At 40.0% G+C, this 17,393-nt stretch overlaps 1 protein-coding gene across 1 annotated transcript in view; it reads left to right on the forward strand.

Annotated features, from left to right (window-relative positions):
• The window catches only part of SLC38A9 (solute carrier family 38 member 9), a 50,176-nt gene that overhangs the window by 21,984 nt on the left and 10,799 nt on the right, over positions 1–17,393 (forward strand). Inside the window, exons 9-13 of the mRNA XM_050912738.1 lie at positions 1,801–1,998; positions 5,008–5,115; positions 8,658–8,764; positions 15,400–15,513; positions 16,808–16,956. Coding sequence (XP_050768695.1) covers positions 1,801–1,998; positions 5,008–5,115; positions 8,658–8,764; positions 15,400–15,513; positions 16,808–16,956 — 676 coding nt within the window. The remainder of the gene's footprint in view (positions 1–1,800; positions 1,999–5,007; positions 5,116–8,657; positions 8,765–15,399; positions 15,514–16,807; positions 16,957–17,393) is intronic.

Consider the following 17,393-nt stretch of genomic DNA (forward strand, 5'->3'; position numbering starts at 1 on the left):
ACATTCTTACTTAAAAAAATGCTGTAAGAACAGCTTTAATGATGCTGAGCGCAAAAAGAAACAAGTGTCAGGCTACATGAGCGTCCGCTTGCATTTTGTGGAGAGTCTGACATTTGCACAACTAAGGGAGGAAAGTGCAGTCGAGTATGAAGATAGGTCTGTTGAGAGTTCTTAAGTAGGCAGAATAATGTAGAATGAAGGCAGAAGCTAGGCATTGTCAGCCTCTGATCTTTCTGCCTATATATAGTAACTGAACATGTAGTGCTTTGTTATGAAGCAGAAAATTTTCTCTATCCTGGGTGCTTATGGGAATGGGGAAACATTTCAGTACCAGCCAGACAGCTGTGTGTCACGCTAGCTGCAGCAATGTTTCTGGAGAGCAGCTGTTGGAGTCAAGCAAAAGGAGTTGAGAAATAATTCTGAAAACCAGTTAATTTGCATTTGAGCTAGTGTTGAATCCTGTTTCTCCTACAGTCCTTACCAGCAAGGCACCAATAGCTGCTGCAGTGCTCGCTCTTTTGTGCTCTCTCCTGCTTCTGCTGTTCTGTCCCATTCTTATGCAGCAGGGGGTATAACTTGGAGACAAAGCAGACAACAATATTCCACAGCATCCTCCAGCAACTGGAAGATTTAAAGCAGCTGCTTCACAAAATTAAGGGCTGCCAGATGCTCAAATGACACTTGGCAGGGCATTCAGGGCTACCAAGGAGATCAATAAGAAAAAAAGCATTTTTCAAGGTCTGTGAAAAAATCCTCTTATAAGCAATGGAGAGAAATCAAATGAGAAAACTGGAAGTAAAGTAACATAATGGTCTCTCAAGAAATGTGACAGAACACTTTTTACACCCTTGCCTTTGTAACAGAACAGGCATGCAGCCAATGTGGGAGGGAGGCTATCAAGTATTGTGGGATGCCAACATTTAAAATAAGACATTACAAGAACAATAAGACAGGTTCATATTTCAACACATAACTTTGTAGGCATGTGTTAGAAAGAAATGCTGATGTTAACAAAAATCAAATAAATACGTTTTTATCGAAGGATCTTTTTGTTTGGTTGGTTTTGTTCCAGTCACTTGTTCAGGTGCTGCCATTGATCAGCCACCATGTAACAGCAGTGTGACATTCCCTTTTGGCAGCGTTATGGGTGCATATCTTAAATTGCTTCTGTTGTGTTGTCTAGCAGTGATGTACTTGCACCTCGCACGGCACCAAGATGACAGGGTGTTTTACTTCGGTGCGTGAGTTTTAGACCTGCCAATTGTTATAGTAGCTTTCTTGTCATCCGTAGTTTGTGTGTTACCAGAGCAACATACAGTAATACAGGCTCTTCTGTACACAGATGCACTTGTATCTTGGTTCATATGATCTTACTGAAGTATGCAGGGACAGATTACAATGCTAAATATGCAGCCAGATGCAGAGGCGTGTTGCTATGACTTGATTCCAGCAGGTGCATGTAGGCACTGAGCACACCTAGTTATAGGTATATGACCTTGAAGGCTGATCCTATGTCACAGCCCAGGCTTCAGACAAATTAGCATCTTTGTTGTGCTCGGCTGAAAGAACGTAGCACTTGTCGGCTTAGAGTGCAAGGTGCCTAGCAGTGAAATCTTAGCGCTAAACTCCTGGTAAAAAAACAAATAGAAGTTAGGAACTGAGTTGTCAAATGTTACTTTTGAGTGGTCCTGTTCCCCATAGGTAGAACACTGTCCAGAAATTATGGGATCTTGGCTGTGAAGATTCTGTGCAAGTAAAATCCTTTTCATCTGGGGATATTTTTCTTTTCCTTTCTTCCAGTCATTTGTCCAAGTGCTGCTAGCGGTCACCCACCACAGAACAAGAGTGTGATGTTCTCTTCTGGCAACAATACAGGTTTTGAACTCTTCCAGGAGTGGTGGAATAAATCACAAACAGTACCTTTTTACCTCATTGCTGTTCTTCTGCCTCTGCTAAATCTGAAGTCTCCATCCTTCTTTGCAAAGTTTAATGTCCTAGGTAGGTAACAAATACTATTAAAGCATTGGTTCATTGTGGCTAAAATGTATAGGAAACAGTGAAAGCTACTCCAATGAGTAGAATCATAGAATAGAATCATAGAATGATTTAGGTTGGAAAAGACCTTTAAGATCATCCAGTCCAATGTTAACGTAACACTGCCAAGTCCGCCACTAAACCATGTCCCTAAGCGCCACATCTGCACATCTTTTAAGTACCTGCAGGGATGATGACTCAACCACTTGCCCGGGCAGCCTGTTCCAGTGCTTGACAACCCTTTTGGTGAAGAAATTTTTCCCAGTACCCAATCTAAACCTCCCCTGGCACAACTTGAGGCCATTTCCTCTTGTCCTATCACTCGTTACTTGGGAAAAGAGATCAACACCCACCTCACTACAGCCTCCTTTCAGGCAGTTGTAGAGAGCAATAAGGTCTCCCCTCAGCCTCCTTTTCTCCAGGCTAAACAATCCCAGTTCCCTCCACCACTCCTCACAGGAGTTGTTCTCTAGACCCTTCAGCAGCTCTGTTGCCCTTCTTTGGATGCGCTCCAGCACCTCAGTGTCTTCCTTGTAGTGAGGGGCCCAAAACTGAACACAGGATTCGAGGTGCAGCCTCACCAGCGCCCTGAACACAGTATTCAAGGTGCAGCCTCACCAGTGCTGAGTACAGGGGGACGATCACTTCCCTAGTCCTGCTGGCCACACTATATCTGGTACAAGCCAGGATGCTATTGGCCTTCTTGGCCACCTGGGCACACTGCCGGCTCATATTCAGCTGGCTGTCGACCAACACCCCCAGGTCCTTTTCCGCCAGGCAGCTTTCCAGCCACTCTTCCAGTAGTTTGCTGGCAGCCAGTATTGTGCCTCAGAGTGGTTTGTTCGTTGGTTTGTTAATCACCCACAGGCTTTCTATCCTGCTGTGCTTGAGTCTTACAGTTAATAGGGAGTTATTCTTTTTTTCCTTTGCTCCCTTGATAATCGTGTAAAACAAGTTCCACTATATTTACAACAGATTTTCCCAAACGGTGGTACACATACTATTATGCAGCATTTGATGCATACTACCTTGGCACAAACAGTCGGGCATACCCTTCCTCATCTGGTAAACATTTCAGCACAGGTGGTTACAAAGATTAATTGCTTCTGACCTGAAGTCATTTGCTACCAGTCAGTTGAGTAATTAATCACAACAGTCAATCAGTGTAACCTGCTGCTGTACTTTGCCCCAGCTCCCAATACCCTGGCCTGTTCTGTGCTACAAGGACAAAAATTGTGACTTTTCCTTGCTTCCATGTCTTGAGATAGAAGACCAAGGCAGGTGGGATTGGTAAAGTGGATAAAGCACATGGATGATGAGTGGGATTGGTCACAGTTTATGGAGTAGGAGAGGTCTGAGGGCACAGCATTGAAGCCCATGATGAAAAGAAAGAGAAAAGGAGATGGGGATCACCGAACAGGTTCAAAAAGATGGAGATGTATTGTAAAGGAGGTAGAGGACAGGGAATTGAGGGTCTAGTTTGTCCTCTGTTCCAGTGTGACACTTAATTAGAGCTTGGATCTGCTGTTGCTGGAAAAACCAAATGAAAATACAGCACAGGAACTTGGGCAAGTGATACTGCTTCTGTGTAAAAAGTAAGGTTTTTACATAGACTAGATGTAACATTAGAGATAAGAAAATATTTTATCAAGTGAGACCTAGCCGTAACTGTATCTGTTTTTAAAATAAGCACATTATCATGGGAAACTATTTTTTATTTGAGAACCTGAATATTAAAAAATGAAATTTCTCATAACTTCAGTAGATTATTATGTAATTCAGAAGCTGTTCAAAGTTGCCTTAATTTTTGTAAACCTTTAAGTTTATAGGACAAGAAAAAATGGAAGGCAATTTTTGAGATGCTGAAATGAATCTTAATAGAGCACTTTTACTTATCTTTACACCTACAGAAACCTAAATCATTAGGAAACTACAGAATATTTTAGCTGGTAAGCTAAAGTTTAGCTGTTAAGCTCAAGTACAGAACCTTTTATCTTCCTAATTCCTTGACTATGCTCTGTGTAATCAAATTATAATTTCTTCAATTTGTTTTTTAACCTTGGAGATATTACTAGAATGAAATGATGTCTTATCTGAATCTGTATTCTGAACTGTAAAAATGCTGTTTCTTTGTCTTTACTTACTTATAGCCTGTTCTCTGGTGACTAGCAGTATTATTGGCTGGGAGGTTGCATGGCAGTAGCCTTAATTACTGTTGCACAGTTTCCTTCAATTTTTAGGTAGTTATTATTCTGCCCATCACTCTTTCAAATGGCAGGAGCCAAGATCATATGCTTTCCATTCCACATGCAGACACAGCAAGGCATTTATACCTATCTGTGATCTTATCTGTAGTCCTCTAGCTGTGCAGAGTATTGCTGGATGCCTCTGAACCAACGAGATGGAATGCAAATCCAGTGTTATGATCAAGGTTGTCCAGTTATGATCAAGACAAGGTTTAAATCAGTAGCAATCAAATCTCATTATCAGCTTCTAGCTCCCAGTGTAAGGTTCACAATTGCAGTAAACATTCGTATCTCATTGGGCCATTTGGTTCAAAAAGTCAGTGACTGAATGGATGTTGTAATAGCTGCAGTACTGTGGCCGACTTTGTCTCACGTTAGATTAAAATCCCGACAGCTGAAGCTGAAACCAATCTGTTACTGCCTAGAGCCCTCCCTACCTGCCCAGCACCAGGGATTACAGGATACTTCTTCCACTGTCACTAGTGCAGCGTCTGGAGAACATTAAACATGCTGAAAGCTTGCACTGGGTGCAAGTGCATTGTGCTTTCTCTCTGACCTATGAAAGAAATAAAGAAAAGAAAATTTAGACCTAGCCTGTATTTTTAAGAATGAATACCAACGCTAAGTGTTTGGGCTACTGGTAATTAGTTGGATGGAGCAAGAATAAAACACAGCATAAATACTTTCTACTGCCTCATTATGTTTGTTTGGCTCTTGACTTTTCTAGGTACGGTTTCAGTTTTCTACTTAGTTTTTCTGGTTACTGTAAAGGCTGCTCATCTGGGAATCCACTTAGAATACAACTGGTTTACAGAGAATGATTTTTTTGTACCAGGTAAGATAGTTAAAATACAGTAATGAAGCATATGTATGATGAGTTTAAGATTATTTTAAAGCAATTCATGAATGACATTCATTTACCTTTTAACACCTCTGTGACATAAGTGAGGAAATGCTGTCTGATGTTGCATGTAGAGGCTCAGGAAGGATCCCTTGTGACAAAGTGACAAGGAATCCCTTTCCCAGTGATGTTCCTTAATTAGGAGACAGTATCAACACTGTGGAGGAGTGCCCATCAGCAGTATCTCCAACATATATCATGTGACAGGGAGCTTGCCATAGTCCTGTTTCACCTGTATTGTAATAAGTTCTGGCTGCACCATTTTCAGATCATGCCTATTTCAGTAGCAGTTACAGATGTAGTCTGTAGACTGGTAAAGGTGCTGTAAGTTCTCCACACGCTGTCTTGCTTAAATGAAATAGCTCATTCACCTGAATTTACAAGTACGATTGTCCTGTACTTCCCAATCTGTCTCAGGTTTTAGTCCATAATCTTAGCTATTCTCTTTTAAACACCCATTAGCTCTCCAATATGTTTCTTTTCTTTCTCGAATGTTGTTTTGGTGGCTGTTTGTTCTTTCAAAATTACTGTTACAAATTACTGTGTGAGATGTCACAGTCATAAACAGTGGTACTGCATGAACAGAAAGTCTAAAGAGATCAGCTTCTTGTTTTAGGAGGCTTGGAATGAGAGATCTGGGGTTAGGTGTTAGCTGTTTTTTCCCCATCCTTTACAACAGGCAAAATTGTATGACCGCTTGGCTCCAAGGAGCTGTGTCCTGTACTATTGAATTGTATCACTCCTTCTGTTCTTAGAAATGAGTATTTTGTCCTTCTTTAAACGTTACTTGTTTACCTAACGCAAAATTCAGAGATATGGACCTTCGTAGGGTTTCTTTTGTGGTTTTGTGCATTTTTAGTTTCCAGTCACAGTAAGCACTGTACTAACAGTTTTACACGTGGGTTGCAAACTATTGTTAGCTCCAATAATGTAGAATTGGGAAGAAAACAAGGGTAACTTAAAACATTAGGATGGGTTTTGAGTTGCTGTAGCAAGACAGAGATCAAAAAAAGAAACACCAGAGTTGTTCAGTGTTCCTAATAGAATCTGATCTAATTTGTGGAATCATGGTAACGCACTGTGGCAACAAGCGTAACAACTCAGTGAGTAAACTACAGATAGTAGTTAGTTGAGTAAAGTTACTGATATGAAATGCAACTGATTTAAGTGTGTTCACATCACAGTTGCAGTGGTCTTGCAGCTACTTACTCTTTGTCGTCTTCTACCACTCCCTTTGGGTTGATTCAGCTCTCTAGTTGAACTGAAATTGATCTGGCACAATAACAAGCAGAATAAAGAGCTTAGCTAGTGTATTCAGTGTAGGTTTGGCAAAGAGGTCTGCTCAAAATCCAGTATTCCCCTTCTCCGCCCCCCAGCCCCTAGCTAGCATCAAATCTGTTTGTTCATTTTTCCGTAACTGAAGGACATTCTTTCCTAATCTCAGCCAGGCATTCAGAACCCTGTTTCAAGATCTGAATGACAAGAAACAAGTGAAAGGCTATGTAAAACAGTTTCTTCAGCTTGGTCATGTCACCAAGCAAAAAAAATTCTTGTCTTTTCTGGGTGAGTCTTCAAAGCCAGGCAATTTTTGCTGAGTATGACTGTGTGCAAGACCAAAGCAGATGGTTTGAGGATGAACTGGATTATCATCGTAATTCCCTAAGAATCCTCCTGACTACTGCAGCATAAGTACAAACTTATAGATGGATGTAGGTAGTTCTGAAACAGTGCTATCTATGCTATCTATTTTCCTCCATCACTGCATTTACTTTTAGGCAGAATTTTTGGACTAACAAACTACTTTTGTCTCCAGTGTAAAAATTTGGATTTCAAAGCATTGGATGATTAGCACCTGCATTAATGACCTAATTTATTTTGTATAGCATTATTCTCAATGCTCTCTGTAAGTAGAAATGATACTCAAGCATGTGCTGCTCAGTCAGTAGATAGACCACAATGTTTGGTCTTGCTCTATTGTGAGCGTGGAAACATGGGTTTTAACCTGAACTGCCCCAGCAGACAGTCTTCAAATGCTCACATGGCCTCATATCTACAGACTCTTCCTAAGAGTGCAGGAGAAATTTGCCCAAACTATGGTTCACTAACAAACCCATGTAAACAGGCTAAGTCTAAGAAATCAGGTTTTAAGCATCTTGAAGTTCAAGTCCAAGATCTATTAAGCAGTCCTAGTGTAAAATGAGTTGTAGCATGACACATGTGCTGCAGGTTGCTAAGAAGTGGAGCACCCGGTAGTCTGATTATTTTGGCAATGTGACTAGTACTGCTAGGAGATAGACAAAGCATGTAGCTAATGCATATAAATCCAGCTACTACCGATTATTGTAGTGATGGGGAAATGCAGTACTGAAAGAGATTCTGAATCTGTCAGTTTGATTTTTATTATTGAGATTAAAGTAGTGGATGGAAAGCCCACAAGTCGCTTGCACTCTCAATTCTATCAGTAGTGCATCATGCTAGTTAGGTATTGGAGATACAGTGAATCCAGCCCTAGGGAAGGCATATTCTCTCAACCTAGATGAGCCCTTCATTAATTGCCTGGGGTGTGTTTACCTTGCTGACTTCATAGCACTTTAGAGAAATCTGGTTTAAATATGTTTGCATGGAGCTCTCTGTGGTTTGATCTGTAAGGTTTTATGAGCCTCTGATGAGTGTTTTGCTGTATTGCTGGATGCTTTCCAGAAGCTGAGCTAGCTCAGGGATCTCTAATTGCTGTTAACAGTCTAAAGAGTACATACATCCTTATATAATACCAACAAAGATGGGTCTTCAGTGATGTTACACATTGGTGAATTCCTAGACCAGTTGCAGCGCTTCCAGAAACACAATCTTGTGAACATAATCCTTCAAATACTAACAGAAGCAGAGCAGTGCTATTCCTATGGAGACAAAAAAAAACAAATAAATTTTTCATAGGTGCTATAAGATGTATGGTAAGACAGGAAGTTACTCTGCCTTTCTTTATGCCCTGGTTTGTAAGCAGAACCTCTTAAACATCTACAGATGTCATTTTTCCTCTGGTAGCATAAGTGACTTCTTAACAACAAGAGATGTTCACAGAGCAAATGATTCCTTCCCCCCATCTCCCTGTTCAGGGATGAATAGATATACAGCCTCACTGCAGTCAATTTGTGCCTCAAAAATGCTTTCCAGTTAAACTGTTGAGAAGCAGAAAAGCTTATATGTGTAAATCCTAGATTAACCTAATAATCTTTGATGGTTGGGGTCTCTCGAGAAACTGCTGGAGAGTGTGTTGTATAGTAACCACTGTCTTCATGCATTTTGTACTTCCTGATTAAATAGCTGTGTGGCTATGGTCAAAGATAAGATAGATTGTCCCATTTCAATGTGGAGGTTCATGTTGCTGCCAGTAGACTCCACAGCACTGTATGTCCTCTGCATTTTGGCATTGTTTGTTTCAAAGAAGTAAGTTATTAACACTTTTTTTCCTCCCTTAGAGTTCAGAATTCTGTTTCCTCAGCTCACAGGGGTTCTGACGCTTGCCTTCTTCATCCACAATTGTGTCATCACACTTCTTCAAAATAACAGGAATCAAGAAAACAACGTAAGTAATTTCACAAGACCGTGCTGATTTGTCCTAGATTGCCAGGCGACGCTACTTTTTTTCCTGTCTGTTTCTCTTGAAATCCATCCAGGGACTGTAATAGCTTCAGAAAATGTAACTCCCTCTTGTGATCTGATAAGAAACCAGTTACACATACTTTTCACTGGCTACCAACAAGTAACAGATGCATTACAGATTTATTCAGATGAAAGCCTTGAGGAGAGTCCCAGACTTATTTGTGTTCAGGCTGGTATTAAATGGCCAAATTACACACAAGAGGCTTGACAATGTTGTAAGACTCTAGAAAAACTGACCAATTTTAGAATGAAAAATGCTGGAGAATATTTGGCATAGGACTGAGTTCAAGAGAGTCCTGAACAATAATTTTGGGGTCTAGATAATATCTTTTCTCAGAGTTGCTTCAGTAGTTCTGTGTCACAATCCAAGTCAAGGTTTATAGGGAAACCTGACCCTATTTAGGAAATCCTCAAAGTTGAAGCCTGGATTGGGAACCTTTGTGATATGTAGCCTTTGGACTGGTCCTTAGCCCTTGAAAAAGTTATGTATGGAACTGCATTTGTAATATCTTCCCATTATAAAATACAAAATGGCGTAAACATGCTACAGAGTTAGAGTCCTAGAGTACATTTTTACTGTAATTATTTTGACTATTTAATTTTTTCCTCCCTACTTTCCAGGATTCTTGTTCAGCTTCATTAAAATCTTAGCTGTAAAGGTAACTACAATAACATACAAAGATTTTTAAATATTAGCTGTATGAAAAACTGGTACAGAATCCCAGAATGGTTGAGATTGGAAGGGACCTCTGGATGTCATCTTGTTCAACTCCCCTACTCAAGCAAGGTGACCTAGAGCCAGTTGCCTACACAACACTTTAGATAAAATATATCTGATTTGATTATTCAGAGGTGAAGTGCAGATTATGTGCCAATGCAGTGAGATGAGCTTTTGCTTTAGTAATCTGCATAGTTACTTTTTTGTCCCTGTGAACCAAGGCCAGCTTGCAAATGACCACCTCTGCAAAGGAGTCATGAATTCTGCTCCAGGAAGGCTTCTTGGGGTTTATGGGCATTTCTGAAAACAGTTTACCAACTAAAGAGGGGGTTGGTGGAGCTCTGGAGAAAGAAAACGAAGTAAGTTTCTTCTCAGTTTTTTTAAGAAAATCTTACAATGTGGAAAAGGGCAAGATTTCTCTTTAGCTGTGGCGCTCAAATTCTAAAGGCATGGTCACTCCAGCCATCAGCTCTGTATGCAGAGGAGGCCTAATGCCTCCATGCCACCTTCAAGACTTTTCCTGTGGCTTTTCCCCCTGCATTTACATTGGAGCAAGCAATCAGCTGCTAAGAGCAGCACCTGGAATCTTCTTCAGCTTGCTTTTCCTGTGCTAAGGAGGAAGAAACTGCTGCCTGCATTTGAATCAACTTTTCTGAATACCCTCCCTGGAGCTTAAGTTGAATTTCCAAGTCAGCCCTAGCATGGATCCCAAGCCCTTGACAAGACTCTTGCATTCCAGAATAGTGTTCAAATTGCACCAAAAGAGCACCTTTAAGTATGGCAGGGAAGGTTTGTAATGCGAAACCAAATCTGTGCATAGTTCTTCTAGGAGTTTATTTGGCTAGAGATTTCCTTCCCTGTTTGTAGCTGTACAGGAGCCTTTCACCTAAGACTCAAAGTGCTTTGCAAATGTTAATGAAGCACTGATGCTCTTGAAGAGCTAACTGTTTTGTGATTATTTCACTAAGCTGCTGGACTAAGTGGGAGGTTTACATATGTATAGGGGTCTCAACTTCTGTCATAAGTCACGGTTTTGAGGGTATTTCTTCCTATGTATTTACATCAACAAGATGCTTTCTTATATCAGTATCTCATGGGGAGTCAATGGAGACTCCACTGTTTTATGGATCGACCTGTTAACATGTCACTTCCATCAGAGTTCTGTGAAAAGCCACAGAACTTGGCACGCTGGAAAAGTACTGTTTTAGTTTTGAACAAAACTTGCTGAAAATAGTGGTCATAAGAACAACTCTTTGGGGAGGTAGAAAAAAGTAAGAGAAACAATAACATTCCTTTTATGGAGTCAGAAATCCAAAACAATAGCAGCTTCCATTCTGGTCACAGGCGCGTATCACTGCCCGAAGCTAAAACACACATAGGGGGAGGATTCTTCTGGCTGCTATTCCAGTACAGTGGTGTGGGTGTGAGAAGAGCAGTGCCCTGAAGTCAGCCGAATGTCAGCAGCACGGCCCTGAGCTCCCAAAGTCGAGCTCCCTGTTCCCATCTCCCATTGCTGCCCCCTTGTATTTATCAGTGTAAGTTTTTGTGCACTGCACAATCATCTGGTATGGAAACTGATTGCATAGAAAACTAACCCAGCCACAAAAAGGTGATTTGTTGGGGTTTTTGTTCAGGTTTTTTTCTGATTCACGTCTGTGATCTGGTTCCCTAAGCAACTATACAGATGCTGCACAAGCCAAGAGCATGATCTACAGGCATGAATATGGTAGTGTTGCCTCCTAACAATTGTTTGTGGACTTACCTGGGGGAAAGGCTGGGAGTGGGGAGATGCTTTTTGTCCAGGTGGTAACTGCAAAAGGCATGGAACTGTGGATGGTTCTTATTTTCTGCAATATTGAAACACTGTTATTCCCTGTAAACAGAGTGAGCTTCCATTGACACTGCCCTACCATTGGTTTCTCTTTCCAGCCAAAATTATGCACAGCATTATGCATATTGGTGAAGTAATTTTGTCATCCTGTTAAATGTTATCACTTGCCCTTGATGCTTAAACTGGTGAAGTCTGTTTTTATGATATGGATCAGAGTCCTGTTGAGATACTACAGAGGCAGCATCTCTCTTTTGAGAAGTGACCAATCTGAAATGAGATGATCAAAAGGTACTTCTTCTAATGTGGTAATAATTGCTAAGCACTGATATAGGCTTCTCCGTCCAAGAAGCAGCTCTACAAACTGGGTTTCACTGTGGTACTGAGAAAAAATGAACTATTTTCTCCATGGCATGCAACAGGGAAAACAAGGCCTGAAAGTTGCGTGTTCTTTTCAGCATCACATAGGAAATATCTGTAGAGCCACAGAGCCTTCACTGTGCTGCATCCAGTCCTGTGCTGCAGGTCCAGCCTGTGCCTGGGTACTAGTCTATAAGTGTGATATAACATCTTGTATTTTCAGAGTTTTCTTTGTTAACTCCACCCGATTTATCAGACTCATCCTTTTGTTAGGAGGCTGATTTCTGCCTTCGTGCTGCTGCTGCCAGCCTCAGTCACCCAATTTTCTGTTCTTCCAGAGGCACTTTTAACACTTTGTTCTGTGCATCTGACCAGAAAAGCTCCTGGTCAGCAGTAACTGCAGCTAACGTATGTTCTCCAAGTTCCACCTCAAAATCTGCCTGTTAGTTCAGGTGTACTTGATAAGGGCTTGGCAGGCAGCAAGCTGTGATCCTTATGGACTGTGACCTGCATGTTATCTTTGATACTTCCCTTCCACTCTGATTGCCCAAATACTTCCTCCTTTCAACCATTTTTTCTACATTTGAATCTTAGATTATAAACTCTAGGTGCAAGGACTGCCATATTCTTTATGCTTAGGCAGCTTCCACCACGGTGATGTCCATTCTGAATATAAACGTCTTAATATAAAATTTAAAATAGACAAATGCGATTATTGCTCTGTTACTTAAAATTAATCCTTTTATCTCTCTCCATGTGTCCTTTGGTTTTATCTGGAATTATGCTGTCTAAACAGTATTTACAGTCAAGGTCTTTAGGGAGTGAACCCAGCTCTCCTGAAGAGTAATGAACAGTAATCAAAAGATGTTCCTGTTATATACATAAACACACACTCTTGTACAAAGATAACCATCCTATATGCAGAAGCAGATGTTTGCAAGGGAGCTGGCGGATGTTTGAGAAAAAATAAATTCAGGTTTTCGAGTTGTCTTTATTTCTTTCCTTCTTGCTTATGGAAATCAAAATCTGGGTATTCTTTGTGTGGTGACAGCACCTGAAGACAAAGTTCTATTGTGTTACATGCTGTAAAAATACATTATCAAAAGTATCTCAGCACTTAGTTTCAGTACAGATTAAAGCATACACCCTTAAGAACTGCAGGAACATGAACTAGTTAGTATAATCAGAGGTAATAGCACACCAGCTATCTACCCTTAATCAAGTGTAGTCCAAAGGAAGCAGTAGGAATTTCGTTTCAGATTGCCTGCCCTCACAACTGCAAGTACTTGTCACAGCAAAAATAGTTTTACAGTTGGTTCTAGAGCTTATATGTAGGCTGAGTACAAATAACTGCAAGTTACTATGCTGTCTTTATGCATGAGGAATACACCTAAAATACCAAATGTAAAGCAAGTAAAAACAGGTTTTCTCAGATGATGCGCCTTAAGAAGGTCCTGGGTGCATTTTGAAAAATTGTCCGAGTCCTGTCTTCAAGAGATGAGGGTCCGTGTCTCTCTGCAAAACCACCTTGCCCTGATTAGTCTCTGGCTCCTGCAGTTAATGGAAATTACTCATAAAAACCTGTAAGAAATCTAGATGCTCCAATTTAGTATTCCTAAAATCACTTTTTAGGATGGGCACTGGTGCTTTCAAAGATGTAGCTGTTATATAAAAACCTGTACAGCTTCTCATGTCACTGAGTAGAAACTCTGGGAAATTTAAAGAAAATGCTATTGCTCAACTTCTGATGGAGGTTGATAGTCCTTACTCAGTGACCAGTGCAAGGAGAGTGAAGACTAGAGAAGCATCTTCCAGCTGCATGTAACTGGTCAGCAGTAGGAAGAGGTTGCATCTGGAAGCATGCAGCTGCCAGGGGCATGAGGGCCACCCTGGGGTACACGTTAACAACGTGGTTTTGCCTGATGAGAAATGTCATTGGCCTCTTGCAGGCTGATGGGAAGAAGGCATCAATCTTCTACCCCAAAAGCACTGGCAAAATGAGCAGGAGATTCCAGTTCCTTCAGTAAAAACTGGCTTTCTTCTGAACTTTTCTTGAAACTTGTAATGTAGCATTTTATACTTTCCTCAGGGACCACCTTCCCCTCGGAAGACCCCAGAAAGGTATAGGATATGCTTCTTTTGTCAAGGGGATAGTGTGAAGAAACACTTAGGGAAACATTTCCATGCACAGATGTGAGCAAGCTTTGCCCATGCTCAGTGAGCTGGCTGGAGGCCATAATTATGATCCTGGTCTGGAAGCCATATAGTCCTAATAATTTGGTGCTGTGCCTGAGCTACTAAGACTTGCTTCTCAGTCACAGGAAAATAGGGTCATGTATTGAAGCATTACTAGTAATCCTGTGAGAAGCTGATTATTAGCAGCAGCTGAACAAATGGTTTGCTATAAGGTAATTAGTGTTTTGTAGTGTAGTGTAAGCTTATACAGAATATAGTTAGTTAATAACTAGAAACAAATGGTCTCCCACTTTATTTCCAAAAAAAAGAACTGATACAGAAGAATAACCCACTAAGTATATTGCTGTGTGGTCACTCTGATGTATATGTGGATTCTGCAATTTCATAAAGCGCTTGAGTAGATTTGCTGCTTATTTTCCAATACTAAATGTTGCTAAAAAACTTTTAATTATTTTTGTGTAGTTGACAATCTTTTTGTATGTTAGATACTTCATAAATATAGTAAAAATTTTCAGAAGTGAACATTGAAGTTAAGGTTTAAATCCATATTTAGGTATATGTAATATAGTTACAGATTTATGACCCTAGCTTCATCACTCTCTCCTAAAAATCTTTGACTATTGTTTAGTGCACTTACCTGGGGTGTTTATAGAAATTCAGTAATAAAGTGGATAGGCAATTTTAAATTAAAGAGTCATAAAATACAATGCTAAAGCTAAAGGACATATATACCTCTGTGCCTACCTATGCCTTTCTGTTTTATTTGTGTTTTATTTGTATTTTTTATTTAATGGTGTATTAGCTATGTCTTCCATTATCACACCATTCATACAGAAGCCTGATGTATTAGTTTCTGGTTTGGAGCCAGTGTGTGTGGATCATCCTCTTAGGTTTCAGAGCAGCTTCTTAAAAAATGTCCTTTACATTATATCTGCAGTTGGGTAGGCTGATGTCTTTAATTGCAAGTTTTTAGTCCTGACAAGAGATTTAACATATGGCATTGATGGGCTTTCTCTCTTTGACAGCTGTCTCTGTGTCCCAAGGCTCTTAGTAGGAATAGGTGAAGATAAGAAAGTAGAGGGGGTTTCTTGTTTGTTTGTTTTAATAACTAGTGTATGTTTGTGCGTCCAGCAATAACATGCTACATCTATTGGCATATCTGTTTCTTGGTGCGTTTTCTGTATGTAGATAGATACATACATAGATAATGCTGGTCTAGCTCCACTTTGGGGTATCTTCTTGCAGCTTTCTGATCTGATCCAGGACCAGATTTGAAGTCCCCATTCAAGTAATAGAAAGTAAAAGTAAAAATGTAAAAGTAATAGTAATAAATATTAAACAGGAATAAATATAAAAGTAACAGTAATAAATGCAATAGAAATCTTCTCATGAGGTTTTTGTTTTGCCTGTTTTGGTGTGTTGGTGCTGGACAAAATAAGATTTTATTTTTCCTCAGGTGAGAGACCTCTCTGTTGCATACTTCCTGGTGGGATTAACATATATGTATGTCGGAGTGATAATTTTTGCATCTTTTCCTTCTCCACCACTATCCAAAGAATGTATTGAACAGGTGAGATATTTTACTGCAGCATGTATTCGTCCTTGATCTTTTAATAAATACATATTTAAAAAAGAACTGCTGCTGCTTCTTGCTTCATGACTCACCCTGGCAGACAACATCTGTCCTTGACTCTAGTCAGTTGGCTAACGCCTCATGGGCACTACCACAAGCAGATGAGTAATGCTTCTGTTATCTCATTTACATTCATATCTGGTTGCCAGTAGTTCTGTAAAAAAACAAACATATAATAAATACTCTGTGAAAGTGATGAAGAAGGTACCAAAGTGAACAAGTGAACAGTTGAGGCTTTAATTTCTTTAGCTGCTTTAATCCTGAAAAGTATTATGTTTATGTTTAGTTGTGTGTGTAGTGACCAATCCCACTCACTGGGACTGGTTTCACGTACTCTAGAAAAAGAAATATAATGCGAATGCAAGCTCATTTAGATAGGAGTCCTTGCTATGGGTAGATTTGGAGTCTAACACTATGGTGAGCCTTGCCAGCAGAGTTCTTCAAATAATAGCACCACATGAAACACCTTGTGAAGGCTATTAAACTCTTATCTGCTTATAGGCAAGGCTGATTCCCACACTCTAAATTACTTCAAAGATAGGAGTTAATCAATTGGTGATGCATTTTATGCCAGATGTTCCATGTCTCTTGCATAATATTTAGCAATAAAGCAGCATTTAAAGGCTTCCTCTGACTGTAGGTTAGTTAGAACTGGTACCATTGTTTAACCATGAAATTATTTTTGAACCATTTGAAATAACTTGATGAGGTGAAATCCACAGTTAAGTAATAGATGACAAGTGGTTTTCTTCCCATTTATTCTCTGTAGTTATCCTGAGTACTTAGGAAACCATTTGTATATTTCCATGATACTTAAGTCTTATACTCCTTTTTCAGATGTTCCCACTTGTGCTATATGATCCCTTCCTCATTTGTATATGATCCAGTTTTACTGATTAAATAACTGTTTTTGATATCTAGATACATAATGACAGGTAATAGGAGCATATGAATCCATCTGCCTAAAAAATCAGGTGGCCCTTCCACATAATTCCATCTTTAATGCTGACATGAAAGCTGACATCAGCCCTGTAATATTCAAAAATCAGTTGGTATTTGGTGGCAAGGCAATTGTAAAAGAAGGAGAGGGTATTTCATGTTATGGAGTTCATTTAGCAATTGTGGTTGCTTGGCTTTTATCCCTTTCTTTCTTGCACACAGCTATTAAAAATCAGCAGATACGTGTAATCAAGCCACCATTGATAAGTGTAACATTATTTCCTCTGTTTAGAATTTTCTAGATAACTTTCCCAGTGATGACATCATGTCATTTGTTGCAAGAATATTCCTGCTGTTCCAGATGATGACTGTATACCCACTGTTGGGCTATCTGGCACGAGTTCAGCTGTTAAGACAGTTTTTTGGAAATGCTTACCCAAGGTAAGAAGTCTACTCCTTGACAAGAGCTTGGCGCACTTGGCTTAACTGGCCTTCTGTTGTCAGAAGTTTGGCTGCACTCTCAGGGATTTCCTTTGCTGCATTAGGTACATTTCAAAAGTTAATTTCACAACGTTTGTAGAGTCAGGGGGTGAACAGGCATGCAAAATAAACTTGCCTGCAGATCAGGACTGCTGCAGCTTGGCAGAGCAGAATGGGGGGGTTCTTTTGTTTTAGCTCTTCATTTTGTCAATAAACAGAGGAATTTTTTCAACACAGTTCCTTTGTGTTATGCATTTATATGGCAAAAGAAAAGTTGTACTGGAAAAAAATTTTGTTCAGTCCAGAAACATTTCATCGAGTAGTCTTTAAGCTGTGAAGGACATACACTCTGGATATTAACCTTTCAGGGTGCCATATGTGTTTTGATTGTGCATACT

Source organism: Gymnogyps californianus, chromosome Z (assembly GCF_018139145.2).
Source record: "Gymnogyps californianus isolate 813 chromosome Z, ASM1813914v2, whole genome shotgun sequence".
Taxonomy (NCBI): domain Eukaryota; kingdom Metazoa; phylum Chordata; class Aves; order Accipitriformes; family Cathartidae; genus Gymnogyps; species Gymnogyps californianus.